Source organism: Harmonia axyridis, chromosome 1, assembly GCF_914767665.1.
Source record: "Harmonia axyridis chromosome 1, icHarAxyr1.1, whole genome shotgun sequence".
In the NCBI taxonomy this organism is placed as follows: Eukaryota; Metazoa; Arthropoda; class Insecta; order Coleoptera; family Coccinellidae; genus Harmonia; species Harmonia axyridis.
The window spans coordinates 11,738,670-11,766,492 of NC_059501.1; the positions used below are offsets into that span (position 1 = coordinate 11,738,670).

At 36.4% G+C, this 27,823-nt stretch overlaps 1 protein-coding gene across 1 annotated transcript in view; it reads right to left on the reverse strand.

Annotated features, from left to right (window-relative positions):
• Window positions 1–745: 745 nt before the first annotated feature.
• The window catches only part of LOC123670650 (ras-related and estrogen-regulated growth inhibitor-like protein), a 109,516-nt gene continuing 82,438 nt past the window's right edge, over window positions 746–27,823 (reverse strand). Inside the window, exons 3-5 of the mRNA XM_045604162.1 lie at window positions 4,057–4,133; window positions 2,761–2,942; window positions 746–1,195 (exon numbers count right to left, since the gene is read on the reverse strand). Of these exons, the coding sequence (XP_045460118.1) occupies window positions 937–1,195; window positions 2,761–2,942; window positions 4,057–4,133 (518 nt within the window). The 3' untranslated portion in view covers window positions 746–936. The remainder of the gene's footprint in view (window positions 1,196–2,760; window positions 2,943–4,056; window positions 4,134–27,823) is intronic.

Sequence of the window (27,823 nt, forward strand, 5' to 3'; positions counted from 1 at the left end):
TTTTTTTTTTGTGATGAAATTCAAATTACAAAAGAATTTTTCAATTTGAAAACAGCATTTTTGAAATATCACAACTATACCTGAAATACATAACATGGTACAAAACAGAGCACTAAATAGATTTTTTCAAAATTTTAACTTTTTGTTTGTGTATACATGGCTAATTTCTGAAAATACCAAATACCTAATGAGTTTTGTTACACTTCTCACAGGTACATTGAAATCATTCTGTGAATAATTTTTCGAAATCTGATAAATATAGGAAAACAGTCAGACGGTTTAAAAAATGATTTTCCCTGCAGACGAAGTAGCGGGCCCAAACTACTTATTTTATTTTTTATTTACTCTAGAGATAATATCGACTCAAATATGGTTTTTGATTGTTACTTTGTCATCCAATATATCAATATTTATGTAATATAGTTTCGATTAGGTCGCAATCAAGTCAAGGCGCAAATTTTTACTTTGTGAATTTGGTAATTTTCCGAAACGTACGTCAATTTTCCTGTATTTATTTGATTTTTATTGAATTCTAGTTTTGACAATTTTTTTTCTTTAGGTTAATATGATATATTTTGTCATTGATGAAATTACATTTCTTCAAAAAAAAAATTATCTATCAAAAGATATATTCGATTCAAAAATTACTACAGAATTTCTGTAATATTTTTAATATAAAGATTATTATTTAATTTGTGAGAAGAATATTTACTATATATGGATAAAACAATAAGAAAATATCACATTTTAAGGAAATGAAACTAAATAGCAGTTTTATTCTCAACCAGAAACACTATAATCACAATCCAACATTTGATTGAATTTTTTTTCAAGTTACAAGGCATTTTTATGAAAAATAACTTTTCGAATAAATTAAAATAATTTCAGTCTATCGCGTTGCATTATTGAACAATTTTATCACTAGTTATATTGCACTCATATACTCAAAGACGGTCTCTTCTTCCGATCACCTTTAGAGTTTTTGCCGAATATATTTCCTAAAACTTTCGATACACTATTTACTCCTAATTTTCTTCTAATAGGTAACGATTTCAGCAACTGCACAGATCTTGCTTCCCTAAGTAAAGATTGGAACGCTAGAGATACTCCTGCAAAATTCTCTGCCGCACTGACTTCGTAGAATTGACAGCTATACTTGAGTGAGAGTTCATGGCCATCATCCACGCATACTTCTCTGAAAACAAAATTGAATGTTCAGTTAGAGTTTAGGGATGTCACAACAATTGAATACATTTTTCAACTGAAATATCGTCTTAACATTACATTAGCATTCAGTAGCATCCAAAACAAAATATTCTGCGCAAAAAACATGTATGTATACATAGGCGTACAACTTTGCTTCCGCCGTTTTCTTCCGAAATTCGAGGCTTTATTGTAAAAAACTGGTTTTACATTTACATGATTCAAAGTATTGTCCATCGCTAGCCACTACTTTCTCCCATCTTTCGGGCAGCGTACGAATCCCGCGTTGAAAAAAATGATCATCTTATGAAGCGATCTACGAATCGATCAAATTTTTCACTTCTCCTTGAGAACGGAAGTGCTGGTCAGCCAGGCTGTGTGCCATTGATCGAAACAAGTGATTGTCCGAGGAAGCAACGTCTGGAGAATACGGCGGGTGAGGTTAGACTTATCATTTCAACGTTTTTTGACTACTTTCGCAACTTGAGGTTGTGCATTGTTATGCTGTAGAATCACTTTATTACGACTCTCGTTGTATTGCGGCCGTTTGATTTTCAATGATCTGCTCAAAAGCATTAATTGCGTTCAATAACGATCGCCTGTGATTGTTTCAGTCGATTTTAACAACTTATAATACACTACGCCGAGCTGGTTCCATCAAATACTGAGCATGACCTTGTAACCGTGAATATTAGGTTTGGTCATCGACGTGAAAGCATGGCCGGGATATTCCCATGATTTTCTGCGCTTGGGCGTTCTCGGCACGTTCTTTCACAAATAGCTGCCTCACTATAAGTATTTGAGAGCATTCGATGATCCTCAGCAACAGATTTCTTCATTTTGAAGCAGAAAATTGAAACCTCCCACAAATTACGAGAATTTGGCTTGTAAGTTGACATCAATCGAGAATAACTTTATGATGTAGACACAAATCGACTGATATTTCGATGGCGTTATGTTTACAAATATCTAAGCTTATTGTATTAGGTATTTATTTCGACTACCACTTGCCGTTACATCCATCTATTGCAAAACGGCGGAAGCAAAGTTGTACACCTAATATTATACTGAGTGGTTAAAATCCGTTTAGTATAATTTCTCACAGTTCAGATATGCACAATCATTTCTCACAGTTCAGATTATGCACAATAATTCTGAAACGTAATAAACTAATGAAACCATTATGATATGAATGAATTTTTCCGGCATTATAGTTAAAGTGTTTTCATAATGAAAATGAGTTTTAGGAAGGTTTTGGGTTGAAAATGATTTGTATCCGATACAATGTGATGTTGTCTGTGATAAAAGTTCATTTTACATAGAGGTTTTTTTTTGTTAATGTGAAATTTGATTTTATGATACTAGGTATGTTGAAGTTGAGGATAGTGTAAACCATTTGATGTTAACGTGAATAAATCTATAGTATTAAGAAGGCTGAAGTGATTTTTCCATTCTTCGCCTCATATGTAGAAATGATACTAACATCTTATGAACCAAAAAAAGTAAGAAAGAAATCATTGGAAGTATAAGTGTTTAGTGTACACAAAATATCGTTACCTGCAATGTTCCAAGTCTTTCTTGTTCCCCAGTAGCAAACTAGTATAATATGATGGCAACTTCAACTTGGTCAATTGGTTTAGAATTTCTTGAGCTTCATGAAAACTGTGCCGATCGTTCACAGCGTAAACTATGGCGAAGGCTTCTCCCCACCTGATGTGTTCATAGAGGCAACCTTTTTTCTGAAACATAAAGTTCATTTAGTAGTATCAACATTGAACGTTGTCTAAATTATGAATAAAAACACTTTGAACGTGTGTTTGAAAATTCAATAATTCTGTATCTGAAAAATGTTCCGCGTAAATTGAATTTCGATCGATGATGTTTCTTAATTACTAGTTAATTAAAATGGACAACGCACCGCACCAAAGGGTAAGTGACTTGTGAAAAATTTGCTCAAATTTTTTATATGTTGTAGAGCACATGATGCTGTATCACCGCTCTTAATTCAACCGTTCAGATTATAACCACCCCCCTGAAAAAAAGAGCTCCTGCTCCGATAATGATACTTTCTTCTTACGATGAGTGATATTGAAATCGTGCGCGAAAAAAAATTGAATTTTGGTAAATAAAGAATATTGAACGCAATATGCAAGTACTATATTTGATTTTCTCATCCACATGACACTGCGTACGATCAACGAATTATTAAGTGTAACACCACAAGATATAAAGCGCTGTACGGCATGCAAAGATTCTGTATTGCTTTGAAAATTAATTGGGATTAAAACATGTGTTCTGCTAAAACATTTCGCATTCAACAAAAACTAGTTTCGAATTGCAAAATGGTATGAATTTTCCCTAAGATGAATGTGTAAACATCGCTTTCCAAATAATTCGAAAGCAAAGGTAGTTCTGTTTTTGTCTTTGTGAACTGCTTAATGATTTTATCGCTCTTCCAATGAGGGTAATCGGGAATTCTGAGTATACTGGTTGGGCTGCCATGTAAAGGATGTTTAAATTGCAGAGAATATTGACAAAAGCAGCTGAGCGAAACAACCTCATGCGGTTTTTAAGAAACAAAGATGAAATATGAAAAGGTGGCCAGCAAACTGGACCGAATCGTCGCTCCTCAAATAGAGGAGTCTGAAACTGTCGCTTCACTGTTTGACCCCTAACGCCGGCCTTGAGTCTACTACAATAAAAGTAATAATGAATAAAAAACATAGAAAGACTCGTTGTCAAGTCAGGAATAATTGGGGAGTAATGTGGTCATTAAAGGCGCTCCTATTTTTTTACATATGCGTGTCATTCCTGACTTCAAGTCAATACTTTCCTCAATTTTTTATCACCTACCTCACAGTTCGACGTGTCCAAAATTTCTACCTCTGTCCTTACTGTGTCGAACTCAACGTGGTGTCTATAGAAATAATCTGAAACAAAAGTATTGTCATTTAATTGATGATTCAAATTCTAAGTAGATGAGTATAATTAATAAATTGAACTATAGTTATGTATAATGAGGACGATTTTGTTGTAATAAAAATGTTAATTTTATTGCGTTATTGAACTATGAAAATAACCACTTCTTTTAAATTTATCGTAGAACAAATTGTGATGGACAGAACCGGCATTCCTGAGAATAACCTTCAGTGATATCATTTAAAACGATTAAGTTCGACCAAAAAACCAGGTTTTACTATTTCCAAGCACATAAACTCCAACCTTAACTAGTGGTTTTGTAAACGGCTCGTAAAATTATAATGGGCATAAGGCAATGGATACGTTACAAAATTATAGTTATCACACGGTTGTTTACTGTGAATTCGGACCTCAGATTATGAAGTAGGTCAGTATTTGTTATTGGCTCCGATGTAAACCGCTCCTCAAGAGCCGGGAATCCAATGGTTACGATTAATCTTTGATTGAGAAAGAGGATACGGCGAGAAAGTGATAAATATCGACCATCTCAACTTTTCTTGTCATTGCCGGTTGTGACGAAATCATGGATTGTTTGAGGATGTCGATTAATGAGATCAAGGATTAAGGATGCTGTCGGAGATTTCGAATGCGAGTTGATACTTTCCTTTGTTTTCATTTGGTCGAGGGACAATTGCTTAACTTTGGGATTTACGAATGTTGATGATGGTAAAGGGTGTTCCAATAACAGGTTTCATTTGGATATTGAAAAAAAAAGAGTTAAGAGAAATCAATGGATGTTTATTCCATTGCAAAAAGGAATTATCGATAGAAAACGGCCAGCCAAATGGCCGCCACGGTTAAGGTTGCAGGACCATATCCTTTTCATCAAATTTTCCATGACCAATTCGCATCTTTGCGGATCGAAGACCTCGATAACTACCCGAATTTCTTCTTTAAGGTCTTGAATCGATTGGGAAGCATCGACATACCAGTAGATCCACAGCTCCCATAGATCCACATTACCAGTAGATCCACATTACCACATGGATCTATGTGGTAATGTGGATCTACTGGTGATGTGGATCTATTGGTGATGTGGATCTAACCAAAGGGTAGTGTTCACTACCGAAAATAATTCAGCAATTATGAAAATAGATATTTCTAAAATATTCGGGCTGAAATCAAATAACCTAGTTAGCGGGTATTAATAAATATCACAGTCCAACATACATTTAAGTGCCCGCGATTTTTCAAATTGTGCAGAATCTGAAATAGCTTTCAGGATCTATCTTGCCATATGTAGTACAAGAAGTATTATACATTACACACTTATCAATTGGAAATTCCCTTCAATTTCTAACACGGATGTAGTAGTTTTCCTGAAGGCTCCAACAGCAGTCTACTATAATGTGAATATCCCATCATCCTTCATATGGATCCTGCTTAGTTTCAATGTCCTGATAGAATTTTTTACCCTAAAATCACTCGAATTTCCTGAGAAACGATCTAGGTTAAAAATTTGAAAGCACATTTTCTTAGGCCCAGTTTCACCAAATGCTTTAATCTTGACTTGGCTCTTAAGTGAGGCCTTAGATCACGATTAATGTAATGTAGCGTTTCACCACATTCCAAAGCGCCATTTAATCGACCAATCGCGATTTAGCACTAATCAGCCATTTTTGGAGGATTACAACCTTTCAAGTTGAGATTAATAATTATTTATCAGTATGGAACTCTTGTCTATGTAATTATTTTTCCGGAAATTTCTAATTTTTGGGCCAATTTTATCAAAATATGACTATATGTATAGGCTCAATATTTTCCATTTAAAATACACGTACCTAAACTTTGTTTTTGTGTTTTATGAAATTTATTGCAAAGAATAAATTATTGATATGTTTGATTGAAATATTATTTAAGAAGCAGTTAAACTTGTTAATAAAAATAAATAAGTAAATAATAGTTATTTATAATACAAGTGCAGAAGGCATTGATATTCTTCCACGAGTTCAAAATTCAAAAACGAGCCACGAAGTGGCAAGTTTTGGAATGAACGAGTGGTAGAATGAGCCTTCTGTACGAGTATTATACATTATTTTCTCTAATTCATTGCATTTTCATTGAAATTAATGAAATATTCCCATAAATATATTTTAGTAATTTTTGCATTGAAAAATGTTGGTTGGCTGAACTGATTTCTTCAAGGCAAATTGATGAATTGACGATAAAGCCGTGGCGGAAAGTTCGGAGTACCAACATAGAATAATAAAATATAACCATGAAAACTGTGCGTTTCTGATATATTCTCGCACGATTTTGTTCTACAAGATGTGGAAGAATGAACAGAATAACCACAGAATTAGAGAAAATTACTTATATAGTTTTTTTTCTAGAATATGTGGTTTTGTGAAATGGGATAATTTCTTTTTAACTTCTGCAAGTTTCCGACGTTTCGAAGCACATCACTCGACATTTTCGGTAAAAATTAACTTTGTTGTTTGTTTACAAGATGACAAATGTTTTGAAATGTTATGAGTTATGAATGAATGACACCTGACACCTAGCGCCAATGGTGGTCATCACTGCTAATACGACACAGAACACTATATAACTTTTTGTTCAGAACGTTGCCAAATGGTTTGACTATTTAATCGCGATTTGGTTAATCGCGATCATCTTCGGACGGGTTGATGCATGGTGAAATAGAAAACACTGTTAAGCCTGCTTTAGTAACAAGCGGAGTTTAATCAATCTGGGATCAAGTGCTGTTTGGTGAAACAGGGCCTTATAATTTTACGTAAATCCATGCTTTATGATTCCTAAGGGGGAATTTAAATAAGTTATACTGAAAGAAAGAAATGCATACTAGAACCTGTAATACTCCGTACTTCGTTTTATGTCGTTTTTATAATCCCGACAACCAAAACCTATTTAAAGTTTACGAGCGTCCTCTTGAAACCTTATTGTTTATTACGTTCGGATGTTATGGCGAAGAAAAATAAGGAAAACAACGAGCATTGTTGATGTTTATCTCGATGACGAACTAACAGTAAAACATGTCACGTACAGCCATCTTTCCAAGATTTCTAATACGATTTTATATCCGACGTACCTCTCAAAATAATTATTCATATCACTTTCCTCAAAGGATAGCGAGAATCACGCCTTGTTCTAATTGATCAGTAACAAGACAACAGCAACAGAGCGCACTGTGATCTCCGCTGTGAAATCGGCCTGAAGGGGCATGATCAAGAATGATTGGTACCTGCTTGCACCGGCATTACCACAATTTGTCACTTTACACAAATCGCGTCTTTTCCGCGATAGACCTACGGGCTATCAGGACCGATATTTCCGATGCTTTCACTTTTCCTCCTCTCATTGAATTATCGTATTTTCATTTCCCTAATTTGTGTCTTTGGGCTAAGGGGTGTGCACGCTTGGTTCAGGCAAATGATTGCCGGATTGCCACGCTGATTTCTGGTAAAGGTCGATTGAACTGTAATCGATATAGTGATTTGGCGGATCTTTATTCATTACGCTGTGTACTCTTGCATGCGAATGCACTGTTACCACTTCACTCAATAAGACGCACAGATGGCACTGGCGGTACCACTTCTTTTCCAGTCAGTACCAAGCTTCAGAAGACGCGTGTCAAAATTTCGGAACATAGAGTAAATCTGCATCGAGATATTGAAGGTTAAGTGAAGCTAAATTTGTTTTTTGATAAATGGATGAAGAGGAGTTTCGTGCATTGATGAAGTTGGTATACTAACTTTTATCGTGGTCAAAGAACCACTGACGATGAAGTTGTTTCAGAAAACATCACAAAAGTCCATGAAATGTCTGCGTGAGATAGCGGTGGAGTTGAAAATATCAGAAGTCAGTATATCAACAATTTTGCGTGAAAATTTGTCCATGAGAAAGCCTTGTTGCAATGCCGAATTTTTTGCGTCGATATGTGATATGAAACATGGACAGCTACTCAGCTGTCCATGTTTTTTATGAATATTATGAAACCGTCCAAAGCGACCTAAGTTGCAAACATCCGCTGCCAAGATTATGACATCCATATTTTGGTGCGTACTTGATATATTGATTATTACTACCTTGACAAAGGTAAAAATCGTCAGCAGTGAATATTACATAACATCACTGAATTGAGTGCAGAAATTAAAAAAAACGTCTTAAAGGCAAAAGAAAACCATTTCCTTTCATGAAGACAATCTCATCGTTACTAATCGATGGAAACTATGGTCAAATTGAAACAAAGAATTCTTCCAACTGCTTGAAAACTCAGTTTATACACCAGAATTGGTTCTCAGTGATTGGTGATGACTGGATTTCGGTATATATCAAAAGAAAACAATTTGAACCATGCTGTCTGTGAACCTTGTAATTCATATTGTATTCATTAACTTGATCGGTGAAACTCATGTATTTGTGAACGAGCGTTCAAAAGCACAAGCTTTTTCTCTTTCTTTCAGTGATAGCATCGTGGGTTGTGGTCCTTTTATTGTGACTAACACGTTGTTCACGACCATAAATGAGGGAAATAGAAGAACGGAATAAAAACACTTTTTCAATTTATTTCTAACCCACTAAAAGAGTTTGAAGAAGATGATATTCAGATCTAATCGTTCTTAAGGGTCGCTGGAGACTCGGGTCGTTGCGGCTCGGTCGCAGGTACTTTTTTCGCCGGTCTCGAGAACAAATGTAAAAATCTTTACTCTTCTCGTTGTCGGTGCAAGTGTTGCACATATGTTGTAGTTGTAGACTGGACTGAACTCAATTGAATTATTAGCCCTGAAATGCTGAATTTTAAGGGCATTCAGGCCGTTTTCCATTCGACCGTTAGCAAGGCCTTTCTACAGATCCCTTAGGGGTGTGCTTTAATCATTCCAAGTTTTTACACCGAGTTCTTCTGTTTTCAATATTTTGGTTCGAAATTTAACTTAACTTAAGGGAATCGATAGATTCCCTACAGCATGATACATACAGAAGGCCATGCATCAGTGAACCTTTATCTCGAACTATATTCTACATTTCCGAAAGTAGCTTCGAATATATCAACTTGTTGATGTAACATCCATGTCATAATCGTGACTTTATTCTCCCAGTTCCATTTTTCGCTGCATCTTTATTACTTAACTCAGCGAAGTGTGTCTAAACTAAGCAAATAAATCAATTTTCAATTTTACCATCTTCGGCGTACAACGGACCGCTGAGTATTAATTTTCTCCTGAATTTATGTTGGTCACATGTCATAACTCAATTCCACCATTGTGGAGGATGCAATTCGAATTATAGGTTATTAATATAGTTTCTGTAGTATGCCTAAGCACCATCATTACACTTGTTATTGATGGTAGTGATTTGTAGCTGTTGCATCAAAGAATGTTACCAATTATGCCCACTTAATTTTGCTATTTCTAGTAGATGTCTGCATGCTATCACAAGGTTCAAGAAATCGTTCATACAAGTTAAAATACTTTCGTTCGAGTCTGTTAGATTGAAGGTGATAAGAGCCTCTCACAGCACAATTTATTTCAGCTTGGTCGTATCCACAATTAGATAGCTCAAGGCCCTTATTCTCAATCATAACTTCCTTTATTCGCAGTCTTTTGAATCTACTTTCATACGGTCAGGATTCATATAGCTTTGAGCTTCATTTATATCTTTCAGGCTGGCTGGTTCGAGAGCTTAATGCTTCTATAACTGTATTTGCCGTTTTTGCGATCGATATCGCATCGTTATCAAGCATAATCGATTACTTGTAATCGAAGACAAAGGAACTTTTGTCGGTATGTCCATTCGGACTTGTATTCAGATTTAGATATTGTGCGTATTCATTGGATGCCATGCATCTCTTCATTTATCAATGAACTTGTTTTGTTGTCGCAAATTGCCTTGATGCTTCTTCGAAAAAGCTTAGGTTGATTCATGGACAACATGGATGAAGAAGTGATTTGTACAAAAATTACACAGGCAAACAACTTTGTTTTCGCCGTTTTTCTGAAATTCGAGGCTTTATTGTGAAAAACTGGTTATACATTTATGATTCATTCATTCATATGTATTGTTCATAGCTGGCCACTATTTTCTTCCATCTTTCAGGTAGCGTACGAATCCTGCGTTTAAAAAACTGGTCATCTTTTGAAGCGATCCACGAATCGATCCAATTTTTTACTTCTTCATGAGACCGGAAGTTTTTGTCACCCAGGCCTTGTGCCATTGATCGAAACAAGTTATAGTCTGAGGGAGCAACGTCTGGAAAATACGGCAGGTGGGGTACGACTTTTCATTTCAACGTTTCCAAGTATGTTTTGACAACTTTCGCAACATGGGGGTCAAGCATTGTCATTCTGTAAAATCACTTTATCATGTCTCTCGTCGTATTGCGGCCGTTTGTATTTCAATGCTCGGCCCAAACGCATCAATTAATGCCTCCAATTCTGCATCTTCGAAAACCTTCTCTCTACCACCGCCATGCTGATCTTCGACGTCGAAATCACCGTTCTTGAAGCATTGAAACCATTCTCGGCACGTTCTTTCACTAATAGCGGCCTCACCATAGGTATTTGAGAGCATTGGATGAGCCTCAGCCGCAGATTTCTACATATTAAAGCAGAAAATTAAAACCTTCCGCAAATGACGAGAATTTGGCTCGTAAGCGGACATGGTTAATCGAGAATAACTTTATGATGCACACACAAATCGACTGATATTTTGATGGCGTTATGCTTACAAATACCTAAGCTTATTGTATTACATCTACGATCTATTCATTTCGACTTCCACTTACCGCTACGGCCATCTATTGCAAAACGGCGTAAGCAAAGTTGCACACCTAATAGGAAAGGGCTTTAGAGTGCATGTTCATTCTGTGGTCTCCATTTTTGGAGTGAATTTTGATCATTTCAAACCTTTACTGAGGCGTGGATTGCTGCATTTTTAGTAATAGCTCAGTTTCCACTTGTCAAATGTCAAATGACTTCAAAAGCGGGTTATTTGAAATGAATCCTCTCATCAGAAAACCCTTTATTAACAACTGATTCATAATATAGAACCAGGAAATGGGTAATACAATACGAATGATGTATCAAAACTTACAAAGAGGTCTTCGTATTCTTGTTTATATGTAACTTAAAATTCAATTTAATTGATATTCAACAAATATAGACTAGTCGCTGATGTATACTATCCGATGGTAAGGTACAAAGAGACCTTTGTTAGACTGCCCTTTTGAAAGTTCTTTCTTTAAATTAATCTTTAGAGATTCCTGACTTCTACTATATCTTGTGATGAGCAGACAATTCATGGCATTACTAAAACTTAGTTTTGAAACGCGAAAATTTAACACATTCATATATTCTATACAAGAGCATGACAATGACGGCCCTGTTGAATGGATGTCAACTTGTCTAGACCCAGAACTATGTATATCTCTTCATTATATTTTCATTTATTGTTAAATTTAATGAACCTACATTGGCTATATTCCTCTGAACAATATCTGTTGGAGATCTTCTAACTTAAAATGAAGACCTTATCAGTAAACAAAAGACCCATAAAATCTGCACCATTATTCCCTCACTCCTGGATTGTACGAAACCCTCTTTTCTTGCCAGGTTTATCCATTATATCGTTTAACTCTGACCATATACGGACTCGATTCACATATACGATTTTATACAGTGCTCTTTCGGTACACCTACATATCCCTCCTGCAGTACGTCTTCATAAAGCATCTGCCTTGGAAAAAAACGCGACGATCTCGATGCACCACCTCACTTTCTACACCGAACAAGATCATTATTATCGATATGGAAAATGTAAATGCAGGCAGATATATTATTCAAAGTCGTGAAACCGACCGTTTTTTCTTCTATACGTGGAATAGGAAACGCTCTGAGCTTCAAGTGAAACAGATTAGATCCATTCGGGAGATAAAAGAGATCATTTTATTATGAATGGCGCTGGGTACGGTTATCTTAGGCCACATCTCAATTCTGGCGTAATGTTTCCTTCATCCGACAGGAACTGATAGGCATTTTGAAATTTTCTCTTAGACTGTTGTTGCGCAAGCTGACTGGGTTGTCGGGATCGAATGAAATGACGAAGCCGTTTCACTATGATGACATAAAAATGGTGCGAATTTTATTATCATTGTTCTCGATACATTCCTTCCAGATAGTACCAGAAATTAATCATTGAAAATCGGGCGGTTGATCCAGTGGGAAGGTCCTCGTAATCCAAAGCCGAAGGCTTAAGGTTCGAGCATCGAACTGGGAAATGAATTTTGTGGTTACGGGTATCACCCAACCATTGGCTGCTGGCTTTAATTACCAAAGTTAGAATAATTCGATTTAGGTGAAATATTGTTCGGTAACTTGTTTTCATTTTAAAGGTGATACCGTTATGCCTCTTCCATAGAAGCCCTTGTCAATATCGGCAAAAAAATCGAGACAGTTGATTTTCGCAAGCGAATTTTTCACTAGCAAAATTATTCGCCATGGATACAAACATATGGAAATTACTTGGTGCCAGGTCCGAACTATAAGTTGGATGCATAAGAACCTCCCAACCATGCTCCTGAAGCTTCTGGCGATGTGTGTGGCTTGAAGTTGTCCTGATGTAACACACTTCCTCTCTGCTTCTGGGGGATTGCTTCCTTCATATGGTCAAATTGTTGACAGTACAGTTCCGAGTTAACAGTTGTGCGGTAGAGGAGCAACTCATAGAAGATAATTCGCTGCCAATCCCACCAAACACATAGCAAAACCTTCCCGGCCGTCAATCCTAGCTTGGCAACTGTTTCCTCCCTGAGTGTCGCGAGTGATCCACTTTTCATCACCGCTTCAAACATTCGCATACGGAAATTCGGGCCATGCCTTAACTCGCTTGGTAAAGATACATCGAGCTCCTTTTGAAACCAGCCTTATGCAAATGGTTCCAAACGGTTTTTTGTGTTTTATCTTTAGCTCTTGGGAAATCCAAACTGTGTTTACATGACGGACTCGACAATGTCCATGATTTCATCGACATTTTCGACAATTGGCCTTCCTTTGCGTGGTGCATCTTTGACATCAAAATCACTGGAACGGAATTGACGAAACTAAAATTGCGCATTATTTGATGTTATACCATAAGGACCATAAATACTATTCACATTTGCAGCTGCCTTGCTTGCATTTTCGCCTTTATTGAAGAAAAACTGTAAAATATAGCGTATTTTCTCTTTGCTAGTCTCCATCTTTGACGCGCGCTCAAACCAAACTGAGTCAACTAAGCACAAAACTGTCAGGAAAGTTTTTGTAGTACGATATCTCATCATTCTAACGCCAACTAGTGAAATCCGATCGGGCTCATACAACGCGAGATAGATATAACTGAATCCAATATTGGAAAAAAAATGAATTTGTTCTTGCTACACCTAATAACTCAACCCAAACTCAACTATATAAACGTTGACACATATATTTTGAACCTTGGTACTAACGAGAAAGAAGTGGTATGACATGACACTGGCAGAGCCATTTGAGCTCTACATCTGGGACTTATTAAGGGCTTTCCAGTCAGGTGCGTGTCACCCCCGGGCTATGACTGGAACGTACCAAAAACAAACTGTCAAATTAAATGTAAACAAACCAGCGTTCAACAACTATCTCGTACTTTATGCGAAGTAATGGTTTTCTTTCTCTCACAGCTGTCAGTTGCCCTGCAAATTCGGATGGTGTGTCAGGGGAAAAGGGAAGGTAACCCGAGGGCTTGACGCTCTGTTTAGTGGCTTAGTAAAAATGCTGACTGGTACAGTTCAGAGCTGTACCGAGCTCAAGACGGTGTATGGGAAGCAATTATTGAGTGATGTTTATACTCTCCTGAAACTTTTTAAACGATCCTCGTACGAGAGCAACAAAGACCACCAACCGTTCGTCCAAAGCACCCTTCATAATGGGTGTTTTTTTTGAGGTATATAACTTTAAGTTGGCATTACTATTCGAGATGCCGACCGATTTAACCGCTGTCAAGTGACTTATTCTCAGTTTGGTTTGGCAATTTATCATGAATAGACTCACGCCTGAACAACGCTTGCAAATAGTGCAATTTTATTTCGAAAATAATGGTTCTGTGCGGAATACGTATCGCGCACTACGTCCATTTTACTTCGGGTTGAATGGCTACGTCAAGAAACAAAACTGCCGCATTTGGAGTGAAGCTAACCCTCAAGTGTAAGTCGAACACCTTACATCCAGAAAAACTGACTGTTTGGTGCGCTTTATGGGCTGGTGGAATCATTGGTCCGTACTTCTTCAAAAACGATGATGGCCAGAACGTTACAGTCAATTGTGATCGGTATAGAGCCATGATTACTAACTTTTCCATTCCTGAATTGAACAATCATGATGTCCAGGAGCTGTGGTTCCAACAAGACGGCTCAACATGTCACACAGCTCGTGCCACAATCGATTTATTGAAAGACACGTTTGGTGACCGCCTAATTTCACATTTTGGACCTGTGAATTGGCCTCCAAGATCTTGTGATTTAACACCGCTAGACTACTTTCTGTGGGGCTATGTAAAGTCATTGGTCTATGCGGATAAGCCACAAACACTTGACCATTTGGAAGACAATATTCGCCGTGTTATTGCCGATATACGGCCACAAATGTTGGAAAAAATCATCGAAAATTGGACGTCCAGATTGGACTACATCCGAGCCGGCCGTGGCGGTCATATGCCAGAAATTATATTTAAAATGTAATGCCACAAGATTATCTTGTGGATAAATAAAATTCATCCCAATCGAATAATCCATCGTTGTTTTATTGCAATTTAAAGTTCTATAGCTCTAAAAAAAACAGCCTTTACATACCGCTCCATTTTTCTGATGCCGCGTAAGTGGTACCGCATCTGCATGCGTCAGAAGACAAGCAGTGCGTTCTCATTGTTCGCAGCGGCGAGTCCGAAACGTAACGTGGGCACGATTTTTGCCGGCGCTCACGGTAGTCACTAATTGGCATTTGCATACAAACAAGACTCCGCGTTCGCCTTCGGGACGAAAATTATGACCGCTTCCACCATGGGACACGTTGAAATATGGCCGTGGCGTAATCGAATGAGCGCTTTTTGCACACCATGCTTTCTACCGATATTTTTCACTCGGAGGGTTTCAGCCTCGTCGGCCCACACGAATTAAATCTGGTGAATGTAACGAGAAAAATAAACATATCGATTATTTATCGCCGTCCCCGTGTGTTGGTTTATTTCGCTTGTGCGTGCGTTGGTATCTGATGAGGTTTTGGTCTTGCTTTGTTGTTGGTACGATTGGCGTGTTTTAAAAGAAGAGTGTCGTGGATTTGGTTCGTTATGGCTCGTTTGTTCGAGAGCAGGATATTTATCATTTTGCAATTTTATAAATTGGACCTGACATTAGTACGATTGATTTTTTCTTCATCTCACTTATATCAGGCCATCAACAAAATAACTTTCGCAGGAAAAACCTAGCGGATTTTCCGATAGAAATATATCTATTTGAAATGGTATTATTTATTGATATTGTTGATTGACTCGCTTTTCGTCGTGTTGAAGTAAAATTCTCAAGGGAATTTTTTTTACGGCTCAGTGATGGTATTCCTTTATCATGTAACGAATGTTCACTTTCAAGTTTGTCCACAATACGACGAATAGTCAAAAATAATAGACATTTCACATTGTAGAGGCTGTTTTTTTTAGAGCTATAGAATTTTAAATTGCAATAAAACAACTATGGATTATTTGATTGACATGAATTTTATTAATCCGCAAGATAATCTTGTGGCATTACATTTTGAATATGATTTCTGGCATATGACCGCCAGGGCTGGCTTGGATGTAGTCCAATCTGGACGTCCAATTTTCGATGACTTTTTCCAACATTTGTGGCCGTATATCGGCAATAACACGGCGAATGTTGTCTTCCAAATGGTCAAGGGTTTGTGGCTTATCCGCATAGATCAATGACTTTACATAGTCCACAGAAAGTAGTCTAGCGGTGTTAAATCACAAGATCTTGGAGGCCAATTCACAGGTCCAAAACGTGAAATTAGGCGGTCACCAAACGTGTCTTTCAATAAATCGATTGTGGCACGAGCTGTGTGACATGTTGCGACGTCTTGTTGGAACCACAGCTCCTGGACATCATGGTTGTTCAATTCAGGAATGAAAAAGTTAGTAATAATGGCTCTATACCGATCACCATTGACTGTAACGTTTTGGCCATCATCGTTTTTGAAGAAGTACGGACCAATGATTCCACCAGCCCATAAAGCGCACCAAACAGTCAGTTTTTCTGGATGTAACGGTGTTTCGACATACACTTGAAGATTAGCTTCACTCCAAATGCGGCGTTGTTGACGTAGCCATCCAACCAGAAGTGCGCTTCATCGCTAAACAAAATAAAATGGATGTATGCGCGATACGTATTCCGCACAGAACCATTATTTTCGAAATGAAATTGCACTATTTCCAAGCGTTGTTTAGGCGTGAGTCTATTCATGATGAATTGCCAAACCAAACTGAGAATAAATCACTTGACAGCTGTTAAATCGGTCACCAACTTGAACAGTAATGCCAACTTCAACTTATATACCTCGAAAAAAAACACCCGTTATATTGTTATAATAAACCTTTTCATATACTATGCTTTGTTTTCTTATTAATACGGATTCACGGCTTGGCTTGATATTCAAGCTACTTGCCTCAAGCTCAAGTAGCTTAAGCTTGACTTGAAATAAACTCAAGCTTGAGCTTGAATTAAGCCAAGTAGCTTGAATATCAAGCCAAGCCGTGAATCCCTGCTTATTGCATCGCCCTTTCCTAAATACGGTCCTTATCAAAACCACCATCATTATAGGCGACACCTCCAGTGAAAATGAAGCGTAGAACCGCCAATTTGAACCTCCAGGCCCCGGCCAACTAATTGTAAATCGGCTGATAAGGAAATGACTAAGAGTGTGAGAGGATCTTATCATCGCCTATCTCATGGGCTCCGCACGAAAGCCAAAGTGTTCTAATCCAGCATTTTATAAACCTCACGACAACCATGTAGGCACGACGAAGCGAAACCAACTGGACATAATTGGTAATATTCATTGATAGAACAGATACAAATTATGATCATCAATAACAGCCATAATGATGGTACCTACGCTCAGGGTCCACATTAATAGCGAATATTACCGATAAGAACCTTCGCGTCTTAGAAATTTCAATTATTAACTCGAAACTTCACTTAAAAATGGGTGAAATTTCTCTCCAGTGTCTGACTGCGAGCATTAATAACGTGTTATCGTGTTTTGATCTAGTGGGTATGGGGAAAATCATTACTCTCTAGCTGGTATCAAAAAATTTGCAATGGGTTTGATGAATTGTTGGCTGGTTTATTATGTCTGAGAAAGTGGGACATTTGCGGGTACTTTATGCTATCGTTTCGTGTTTGGGTCTAATATCTGCTAAATGATTGTTTTTAGCGGTAATCACTGTAGCGTACCCTAATTATAGATACGGTTCACTTGTGTTATGAATTATGTGAAACTTCACAAATGGTGCAGTCTTTGATTTGCACATTTAGTAACTGACAAAGAAACTGCAACACCCAGCAGGAGCTGTTTAAATTTTAATTTTTTTTTTGCAAAACATTGAAAGTATTGCAAGGAGTGAAGGTTTTTTCATGTGAACAATTTTTGTTACCTAAATATTGTAATCGTTTTTTGAAGGTTTTTTAAATTTTACAACAAACCAGCTGTTCGAGGAGATCCAAAGTCGATGTTTAGTTATTGTTAAAATGTCCGTGTAAGTGAGTACGTGTACGCGGAATTTATCGCCAGTTAACTGAATTTGAAAAAAGTCGAATTATTGGTCTACGGGCGGCGGGGTTGTCATTCCGAGAAATCGCTAATCGTACGAACAGAAATCCAACTACTGTTATGAGATGTTGTCAATCGTGGTTTGATAATGGCTAAATTGAAGAAGAGTAGGCTTCAGACGTCGAAGGGGCACAAATGAAGTTCAAGATCGACGTCTAAGACTTATGGCCATTAGAGATCGATTTGCGACAACTCGATCTTTAGCTGAAGAGTGGTAAGGAGAACAAGGCCATCCTGTAACTGTCCGAACGGTTTACCGCCGGATAAGGTCTTTTGGACCCCATCTTGTGTTTCCTCTGACGGTTGAGCATCGCCGACAACGATTACAGTGGTGCAGAGAACATCAACATTGGAATATGGAATTGCATCAAGTCGTCTTTTCTGATGAATCTCGATTCTCCTTGGGTGCACATGATGGCCGATGAAGGGTTAGACGACGTCAGGGGAAAAGATGTGAACCTCAGTTTGATGTTGAGCGTCATATACACCCGACAGTAGGCGTTATGGTATGAGGTGCTATTTCACATGCAAGTGGCTCACCTTTAGTCTTTATTCGAGGTAACATGATAGCGCTGCGTTACCTTCATTAAGAAATAAAGGAGCCAAATGTCCTCCCTTATCTAAACCGGCTCGAAAATCCAATATTTCAGCAAGATAAAGCCCGACCACATGTTACCAGAGTTAGTTTAAATTTTTTGGAATCGAACCATGTTAATCTTTCGCCATGGCCGCCAAGATTCCCCGATCTTTCGCCCATAGAGCATGTTTGGAACATCATGTTCCAGCCCCCACGGACTTTGACGGCTCTGAGACATGAAGTACAGGTAGTTTGGGATAGTATCCCTCAAGATGAAATAGACCATCTTATTCATCAATGGCGAGACGTGTTGGGGAATGTATAGATGATCGCGGTGGACAAACAGATTATTAACAAATTTATTAAAATAAATTGGAAACCCTTCGTTTTTTTCTCCAAATTTCAATCATTTACTCCTTGCTTTACTATCTATGTTCTAACAAAAAAAATTTTGACGATGTGGATGATACCAGCTAGAGCAGGTATCAAAAATTTGTAATGAGTTCGACGAATTGATCACTGGTTTCTCTTGTTTCAGAAAGTGGGATCTTTGCTGGTACTTTATGCTATCGATTCGTGCTTGGTTCTTATATTTGCTAATTGGTTGTCTTTAGCGGTAATCACTGTAGCGTACCCTAGTTAAGGATACGGTTCACTTATGTTATGAATTATGTGAAATGTCACAAATGTTGCATGTTGCAAATATTGACAAGCACATAATTTAATCAGAAAATTCTATAAAATACAGTCAATTCTCTTTCCGTTTGCATCAATTATCAATTCACCAAAAAGAAGCTGAAAATTCTCTGCCAAAGTTTATTTCTTTGATTTACTTTGAAGCATTCTCAAGTTCCATACGTGGATATTTCAGTGGTTTAAATTATTGATTAACCTATCTTAGCAAATACATAAGAAATTTCATTGATGAGATAAGCAAGAATGCATTTGGAAGAAATTCAGCAATTAATCTGATAATTAACCGTATACATTTACCATAAAATTTCATCCAATATCCACTTTCTAAGAATATTTGTATAATCGAACTCTATATTCTGAACCGAACACATAAATGATATAATATTTGCATAATGTCCATCTCCATATCTAACAACCGTTAAAATGTCGATAATCAAGATTCACACGTATATCCGTTATTTGCATTTATACGAGGACCATCCAATAAATACTTGGCTCTGTTTGAATTATAAATCTATTTTACATCTGAATGGTACTTTAATAACCCATTTGAAAATAATATTGTTTTTATGTATTTAACTACTTTTTTTGATCGAACGGAAAAGTATAGTGAAATAGCTTACAACGAGACGTTAATGGAAGATTTGCTTCAGAGTGTACCAAAATTAGAGGAATCTAGCGAAATACTTTTCAGACCATCCGCAACAAATATGGTTTAGCGCCTGTTCGTCGGTCTGTACGTGTGCACTTCTTTGTTACAGCAACTTTTACAATTCTGATATGATTTTAATAATCTGAATCCCCGCTATCTGGGCAGCAGTCACTTTTGTAACTGTCAACTTGTGACATTTAAAAAGTAAAAACTATGCAATCACTAAAAATTTAACGATTTACGATTCAACAGCAAAGTGAAATTGTTAAAATTTCCATTTCGCAAAACTACTGCACTTTTGGGTCGTTGTGAAGCTTCTTCGGGGCCGCCAATAGTGAAACTGGTGTAAAATTTTGATATGTTGGGACACATTTTTGATGTGAAGAATCGAAACCGTGTAGCCAGTAGTATAGACGAAAGTCCAGGTTTGTCGATCTTGGGAATTAGACATTCCACAAACGACATTACACCGTATTTTACATGAAGCCTTTGGTTTTAAGGCTTTTAAAGTTCAGTTTACAAGAACACCGTATTTTACATGAAGCCTTTGGTTTTAAGGCTTTTAAAGTTCAGTTTACAAGAACGCAAACCAGTCATGGAAGATGATATGAACCTGCAACCCTAGCCGTGGCGATTATTTGGCGTATATTTTTTCTGTTGTTAATGTCATACTCGTTTTTTTTTTAATATGATAATGAAATCTCTTATTGGAACATGAAGGAAGCATTGGAATATACACAAACACATAAACTTCAAGTGAGTACTTTCTTTATTTTTCTCATTAATATTCTTCTTGAAATTGTAATATAACATAAAAACCTAACTCTGTCAGTTTGGTGCTGATGGAAATATAGGGTAAATTTCTTTTTAATTGTTTCTAAGGTTCTGGTGAAGTGATCATTAGGAAATTATGCACGATTCTTCGAATTGTCATTCGATATTCAAATGAAAATTTATATCTCGATGGAATGTAGAGTTTTTAAATTAATTTTTTCAATTAATCACCTGTTGATTTGTCGATACATCAAAAATAATTAAGAAATAGCAATCTATTTCTAAAATTCAATCTATCCAACAGATTAACTAGGACATTACGAAACACCAAAGAGGATTAACATGTTCGACAGAATTAATTCCTTAGATTCCTTCAATCACTCACTACAACGATAAACATATATCTAAAGAAACAGAATACATTGTGTTGAAAGATTATGAATACTCTAGAACTTCTTTCAGTTTCTTTTTTATTCATGAAAGAACAGACTCACGCATTCATAACTTAGAATGTATCAGTGAAAGTTATTGTTCTTTGTGATATATTTATTTTCTATTCGTTTTAATTGGTTGTAAAGCACGATTTCATTTGTTAGGAAGTATTGACATGACAGATTTACTGATTTCGTAGAAGAACGAAACAATTTGGATGATTTCATTAGATCTATCAGTCGCATAAGCTTTTACAAGCGTGGTCGTGATTGCTTGAAGGCAACGTTGAGAACTTATTGAAATTGTTTGATAATAATGGAGAAAATAGGAAATCATATGCCTAGATTTTGTAAGTTGTTGCCAACAGTGATATTTGAATGACATTCTTATCGTGATAGCGAAATAGTTGATAATAAATTGAATGAACTAGAAGTCGATTCAGTTTGGTGTCCAGAAATTCTCTGGTTATATCCATAGAGAAATAAGAAATAAACATAGAGGATGTATATGCAATTTTTACATGTCCCCAACTCGGTTAGATTACGTTGTCGGATTGTGATATATTTTCTAATCCACAATTTTACTATATCATTATGAATGTATATTACATTGAAAGAATTATATTTATTTGAGTGATTCCCGATTGAATATGCAAAGTTGAACATTTGGAATACGATATTTTTCCTAATTGTCGAATTTATAATAAGCAGAATTTTTATTATTTTCTGTATCTACCTGCTGAAATCCAAGGTTTGGCAACTTTTGCTCTCCTAGTGTCATCGGTTGTTTCACTTCGTTTGGCTCGCTTGAAGTTTGTTTTCTAAATTTCTGATATATTTGGGTATTCATCTCAATAGATTTCAAGTAAGTATGAAACGTTGATTCAAAATGGACATAAGAAGTGCGTTCTTGTTGGAGAAACTCGCGAATTGGGTAAAATACCTGATATGTTGTCATTTCCGCGCGCTTCAAGTCAAATTTGATAGTTCATGTTGCGGACAAAATTGGCTAACTGAAAATGACATATACCCCCTCTATCTATGTTTATTACTCTGAGCTGGATTCATCCACAATAATCCATTCGGTTATTGTTTTTAAGAACAAAATATTTGATAGTTCTCTCTGCTGAAGGTTTTTAATCAATATTTTGTACCACGATAGGCAGATTATAGTCGACATAATCGTCCATCTGAGGGTACAATTAGTAAAAAGTGACCGAAAATACTAGAAAAGATCCAAATATATCCATTTCTCGGCTCGCACAACATTCGGGCCTCTCTGACGGCACGTTATGGCGTATTCTGCATCTGGATTTGCATCCCCATTCAGAACTGAAGCCAATTGACCATAGAATGCATAGAAGATATGCCGAGTGGGATTATGAATAACGAAATTTGGATGACGATTTTTCGAATCGTATTTTATTCAGCGACGAAGCTCATCTTCACTCGGTGGCTATGTAAACAAGCAAAAGTGTTGCATATGGGACAATGAAAATTCTCATATAACAGTTGAGAGACATTGCATCCACGAAATTTACTGTATGATGCTATTTGGTCTGCAGAGTGATTGGCCGTACTTCTTTAAATTTGAAGAAGGTGTTGTTCCAACCGCCAATTCTCATCGCTAAATGATAACCGATTTTTTTAGGCTTGAAATTAACGATGTGGACTTGGAAGAGATGTGGTTCCAACCAGAGGGTGCAAAAATTCACACAACAACAATTGTTTTGGTTTTATTGCAAATTGCAAGAAAAATTTCCAGGATACGTAATTTCTCGTTTTGGTCATGTGAACTGGCTACCAATATCTTGTGATTTATCGTCTTTGATTTATTGTGGGGTTAAAAGAAAGATCTTTGTTAATGCCGATAATCCTCAAACTATTGACGATCTGGAAAACAATATCCATCAAATTATTGGTGAGGTATTGCTCAAAATGTGGCGGTGAATCATCGAAAATTATCTAAAAAGGATCTAGTTCTGTAAGAGATCAAGCAAGGTCCAAGCATTATATTATTAGACTAAAAGTTTATCGATATTCCAAATGGAACGTTGTTTCATTCTCGTTTACATTCCGAACTACAAAATGGACAATGCTTCACATTAAATATTTCTATGCTAGGACACACGTTTCATTACGTCTCTGAATTTACCATAGAATTGAAAAAAAAATCGATATGATTTATGACTAAAGTTTTCTGAAAAACTGTTTCGCTTCAAATGGACTCATCCAAACATAAACCAATGGGATAGGATAGCATCATATTTATTAAGGACAATCGGACATCACATGAAAACTACATATCGGTTCTGAACAGTTCGTCATGAAGGTCTCCAGAAAATACGATTCACTGCAACGACTTTTACCTATTGTATTTCCTGTTCGAAGCCATCATAGTTTATCTGTGTTTGCACACCGATGCATGCACCACATTTCATCTATCTAACGGTATGTGCAACCATAATACCACCTGGATGTCGTTTCTAGCATGTGCGGTCTTCCTTCCTCTCTTGCCCATGATGGTCAACAATGGAAAAGATATTGTCTGATCGATTTCCGTTCCCATATGAACTCTCACGAATAATTTTGTAGGTTAGGTCAGGGTGACATTATGGAAACGTTTGAACGTTTAGTTATACGATTGTTTTTGAAAGCTCCTGGAAAATAATATTGTGAAGAATTTTTTATATCTGATTATTTTCACGAGTAACTTTTCAACTTGCCAGAGTAAAGAAATTAATTTTGAACCCATTTTTCCAATGGTTGCATTTGGAAATATCAACCTAGTTATTAAATTCATCCGTTCGAATAAATAGAACTAGTTAATCTGTGTTTTCAATTTTGGTTGCATAATTTCTTGAAGTGGATTCTGAAGAAGTGTTGCTAGGGCATCTTATAATTATGGCAAATATTTAGAAAGTGCCCTATCCTCTATAGAAATATATTCACGCAACTGAACAATTTTCATTCATTTATTTATTTATTTCTGAAACAGATTACAAAATCTTTTTACATGAGAAACACAACAATTCACTCAATCTATATCGAAGTTGAAGTATTGAAAAATTAAATCTCAAATTCAACTGAATCAAATTGAGTACGAAGACAGCCAGATTAAGAACTTAAATTAATCAAAATACTCGTGTCCGAAATACAAATGCAAGTCATTGTAAAAAACCTTAGGAGGTTGGTCAAAGCTGAGTTCACACACACAAAGAACTTGGTTTGTTATCTTTAACATTTTCACAACTAGTGAACAGTAACTGAAAGCTACTATCTAGGGCATATCGAAGAGAATATTCAGTCTAGTGGTTCGAGGAGGAATTTTTAGTTGCATTAGATTTCTCAGTTGTGGAGTATTGTAGTGCTGGTGAAAAATCTTCACTATGTCGTGTAGTCGTCTGGTCTCAAGTGCTGGTATCCCAAACTCCTTTCTGAATCTGGCTGATCTCACCATATTATAATCTGGATAAGTATATCTTATATTTTTTATAATAAAAAAAATCTTGGAAACTTGTTTTGGACTTTTTCTAGTGTTGACTTGTACAGTGGAGGTGTAGGATGCCACACAGTCCAGCAATATTCAAGTTTGGGTCCGAGTATTGTATCATATAATAGAATCATATGGAGTGTCCAGATTTCTAAAATCTATGCAATGTCTCATTACAAATCCCAAACTGCGGTGAGCCTTTGCTGATATACTCTCGATGTGACCCTTGAAAGAGAGTGTTATTATGATATTATGAAACAATTGATCTTTTCAGAAGGTTCAGTTGTCTTGGTGAACGAATGTATTTTAGTGAGAAAATTTTTTGATGCAACGTTTTCATCGATTCTATGTTCTGGAAGATCTGGAATGGAACTAAATATCGTAGGAATTTGTTTTTGGAGCGTTACAAAATGGTGAAGGCGCAGTGAGAAATGTTATCATTCAGAGGAATAATTTTCCAGAATTTGAAGATAGTTTCTTGATATCACAAAACCACAACTCTCCATAGTGAAAAAACGGTGACTTTTGTTTTAAATATGTAGAATCTTGAAATTGTGTGAAAAAAGTGATGTTATGTCAACGATGAATTCTTTCATCAATTTCACTATTGCCGAGAGAGTGGCTTCACGACGACTCAAAAGTGCTTTAGCTTTGTGAACTCCAAATAATCACTATTTTTATAGTGAATTTCAACAATTTGTACCTATAGTTACATTTTTACTGATAGTGTAGATTTAACTCGTTAAATATCGAAATATGACAATTCAGAAGAGATAGTTGCTCAGATATTCTAAATAAAACCCAAGTCGATCAGATATTTTGAAAACAATGAAATATTGAGTATTTCTTTCAGAATTTTCTTCTTGAAGAGTCTATGGTTCTGATTATAGCTCATTTTGAATATTTACGCGAAACTTGAATTTATTATTTTATATCAACCCCCAAAATCTCATTTTTTTTATATTCTTCTTGAATTTTCTATGGCTTTGGTTATGCAATCAACATAGTGTTGTACACGAACCTATAGAATGTGCTTATACATCCAAGGGCAAATTTACATCTCGAAAGAATCTTCAATTTCGAAATAAACAAAAAATAAATTTCAAACGGCCATTTTACTCCCTAACAAACCTAACCAAGGCTTTCGAGATCCGTTCGCAAGTCATTGTATGTGCGGCCAGACAGAATTGAATTTGAGGAGGGATTCATCAATGTGGCGAACATTATCGTTTGGGACCATTTTTGGCTCAAAAAAAATAAATCATTATGACGAAATTATAGACGATCAATTCGGAGGACAAGCGCTTAAAAATGACAGAAAAAAAGAATGATAACTTAACGCAGTTGTGCACGAGATTAAAACCGCCTCAAAACGAATAGTAGAAAGACTAATTTATCGTACAGTACACGTAAAATGCGCCAAGACCTCTAGAAAATTAAGTCGTGAATATCATATTTCTTCCATTGATCCCGATAAGAATCTCTCTATTGAATTCATTCACACTCAATTTCAAGTGTGTAAAAGCCTTCTGAAGCTTTATGGTCGGCCGGCGGCATCAGATTTATGGGTAGTGAAATTTGTCGTTTACAATGCGTTATCGTTCAGGCTGATCTCCACGCTGAGATCAAGAGAGCGTTGCGTTAGAGGTGTGAATATGTGCGGGAATATATATGGCGACGAACATAAATCCTATCAGGGATTTTATCAAATATTGGTCGAAAAGTGTTTATAGAAAAAATCCTGGGGAACAAATTGATGGCCGAAAGGAGATAAAATCAAAACACATAATGGAAAAATACTGAGAGCCAAGAGAGAAGTCTTGAAATTATTAGGAATTATTCTAAGAATTTCAAGACTTCTTTCTGGGCTGAAGTTGATAGTATATACTTTCGACAGATTTTCAAAAGAAACAGCCACATAGAAATGCTGGCAAAACAACTGTCGAAAGAAACATATGGCATCAAGAGCATCATAGATGAAGCAATTTTCAGAGCAGAATCAGTAATGGTGTTATATTGTGGGGCAACAGCACAAATACTGACACCATACTGAATTTACAGAAGAAATTATATGAAAAAAGGCAATAAGAACTAGCTGCAGAGAACTATTCAAGAAACTGGGAATATTGGCAGTAACATCAATATATGTATATCTTGTCATGTGTTTTTTATGTTCATGATAATAAGGGTAAATTTGTTGTAGATGGCAGTTATCATGACTATTCAACTCGAAAAAGAGACGAGATACGAATACCATACCATATAACTAGAGGCAACTCGACAAGTAATAATATTTTTTGTTCTGCTTGATAAGTTATAGGAACTATTCGATCTATAATTACTTTTGGAAACAGAAAAAAGTCGAATTTTCACTTAAATCTTGAAAACAGATTCAAATCAAAATTATTCAAACAATCGGAATCTACTGAAGTATCCGATTTTGATAACGAAATCTATCGATCACATTCAGGTTCAGCTCGCCCCAAAGCAAAATCCTGGCTGCACCATTGCCTTATGTTATCCAAACTTGACATTTACATTTTCGAAAAACCATTTCTTGAGAGCTTCATCTTTTCTTCACGTTGGCAGTTTATGTTCAGTTATAATATTATCACAAGAGCATAGGCAATATTCGATTAACCACCGAGTCATGAGACGTATTTCGCGAAACATCACGAGAGTGCAGCTCGAGTGAAAATGTTCGTATAATCGAAATACATTGTCTATGCTCGAGTTGGAATTCGTTATGATTATCTAACGAATAATAACCATAACCAAAGCGCTGCATTTTTTGGCTTGAGCTTGACTTGATTTCAAGTCAAGCTTCTTGACTTGATGAATCCCTAAATACGCCGTAACTACAGGAAATTCACGGATTCTATTGGTTCATCAAAACACGAGTTATATAATTAGTATTATAGGCAGTCCTTAAACACGATGAACTCTTCTTGGATCCGTTGTCCAACGGTTAAAAAAACGCATCAACAATGATCTGTTATCATTTCTTAGATAAGACAAGTGCCACTTATTTCATAATTCTTGTGCGGGTGTTTATACAATTGTCTCGGAGCGATTTTTCAGTGTTTCCTATCGGCTATAAATCACGCACGAGAGTTCCAACCTTCCTCAAGAACCGAGTATCAGATTCGGTTCACCTCTCACACCGTGGTA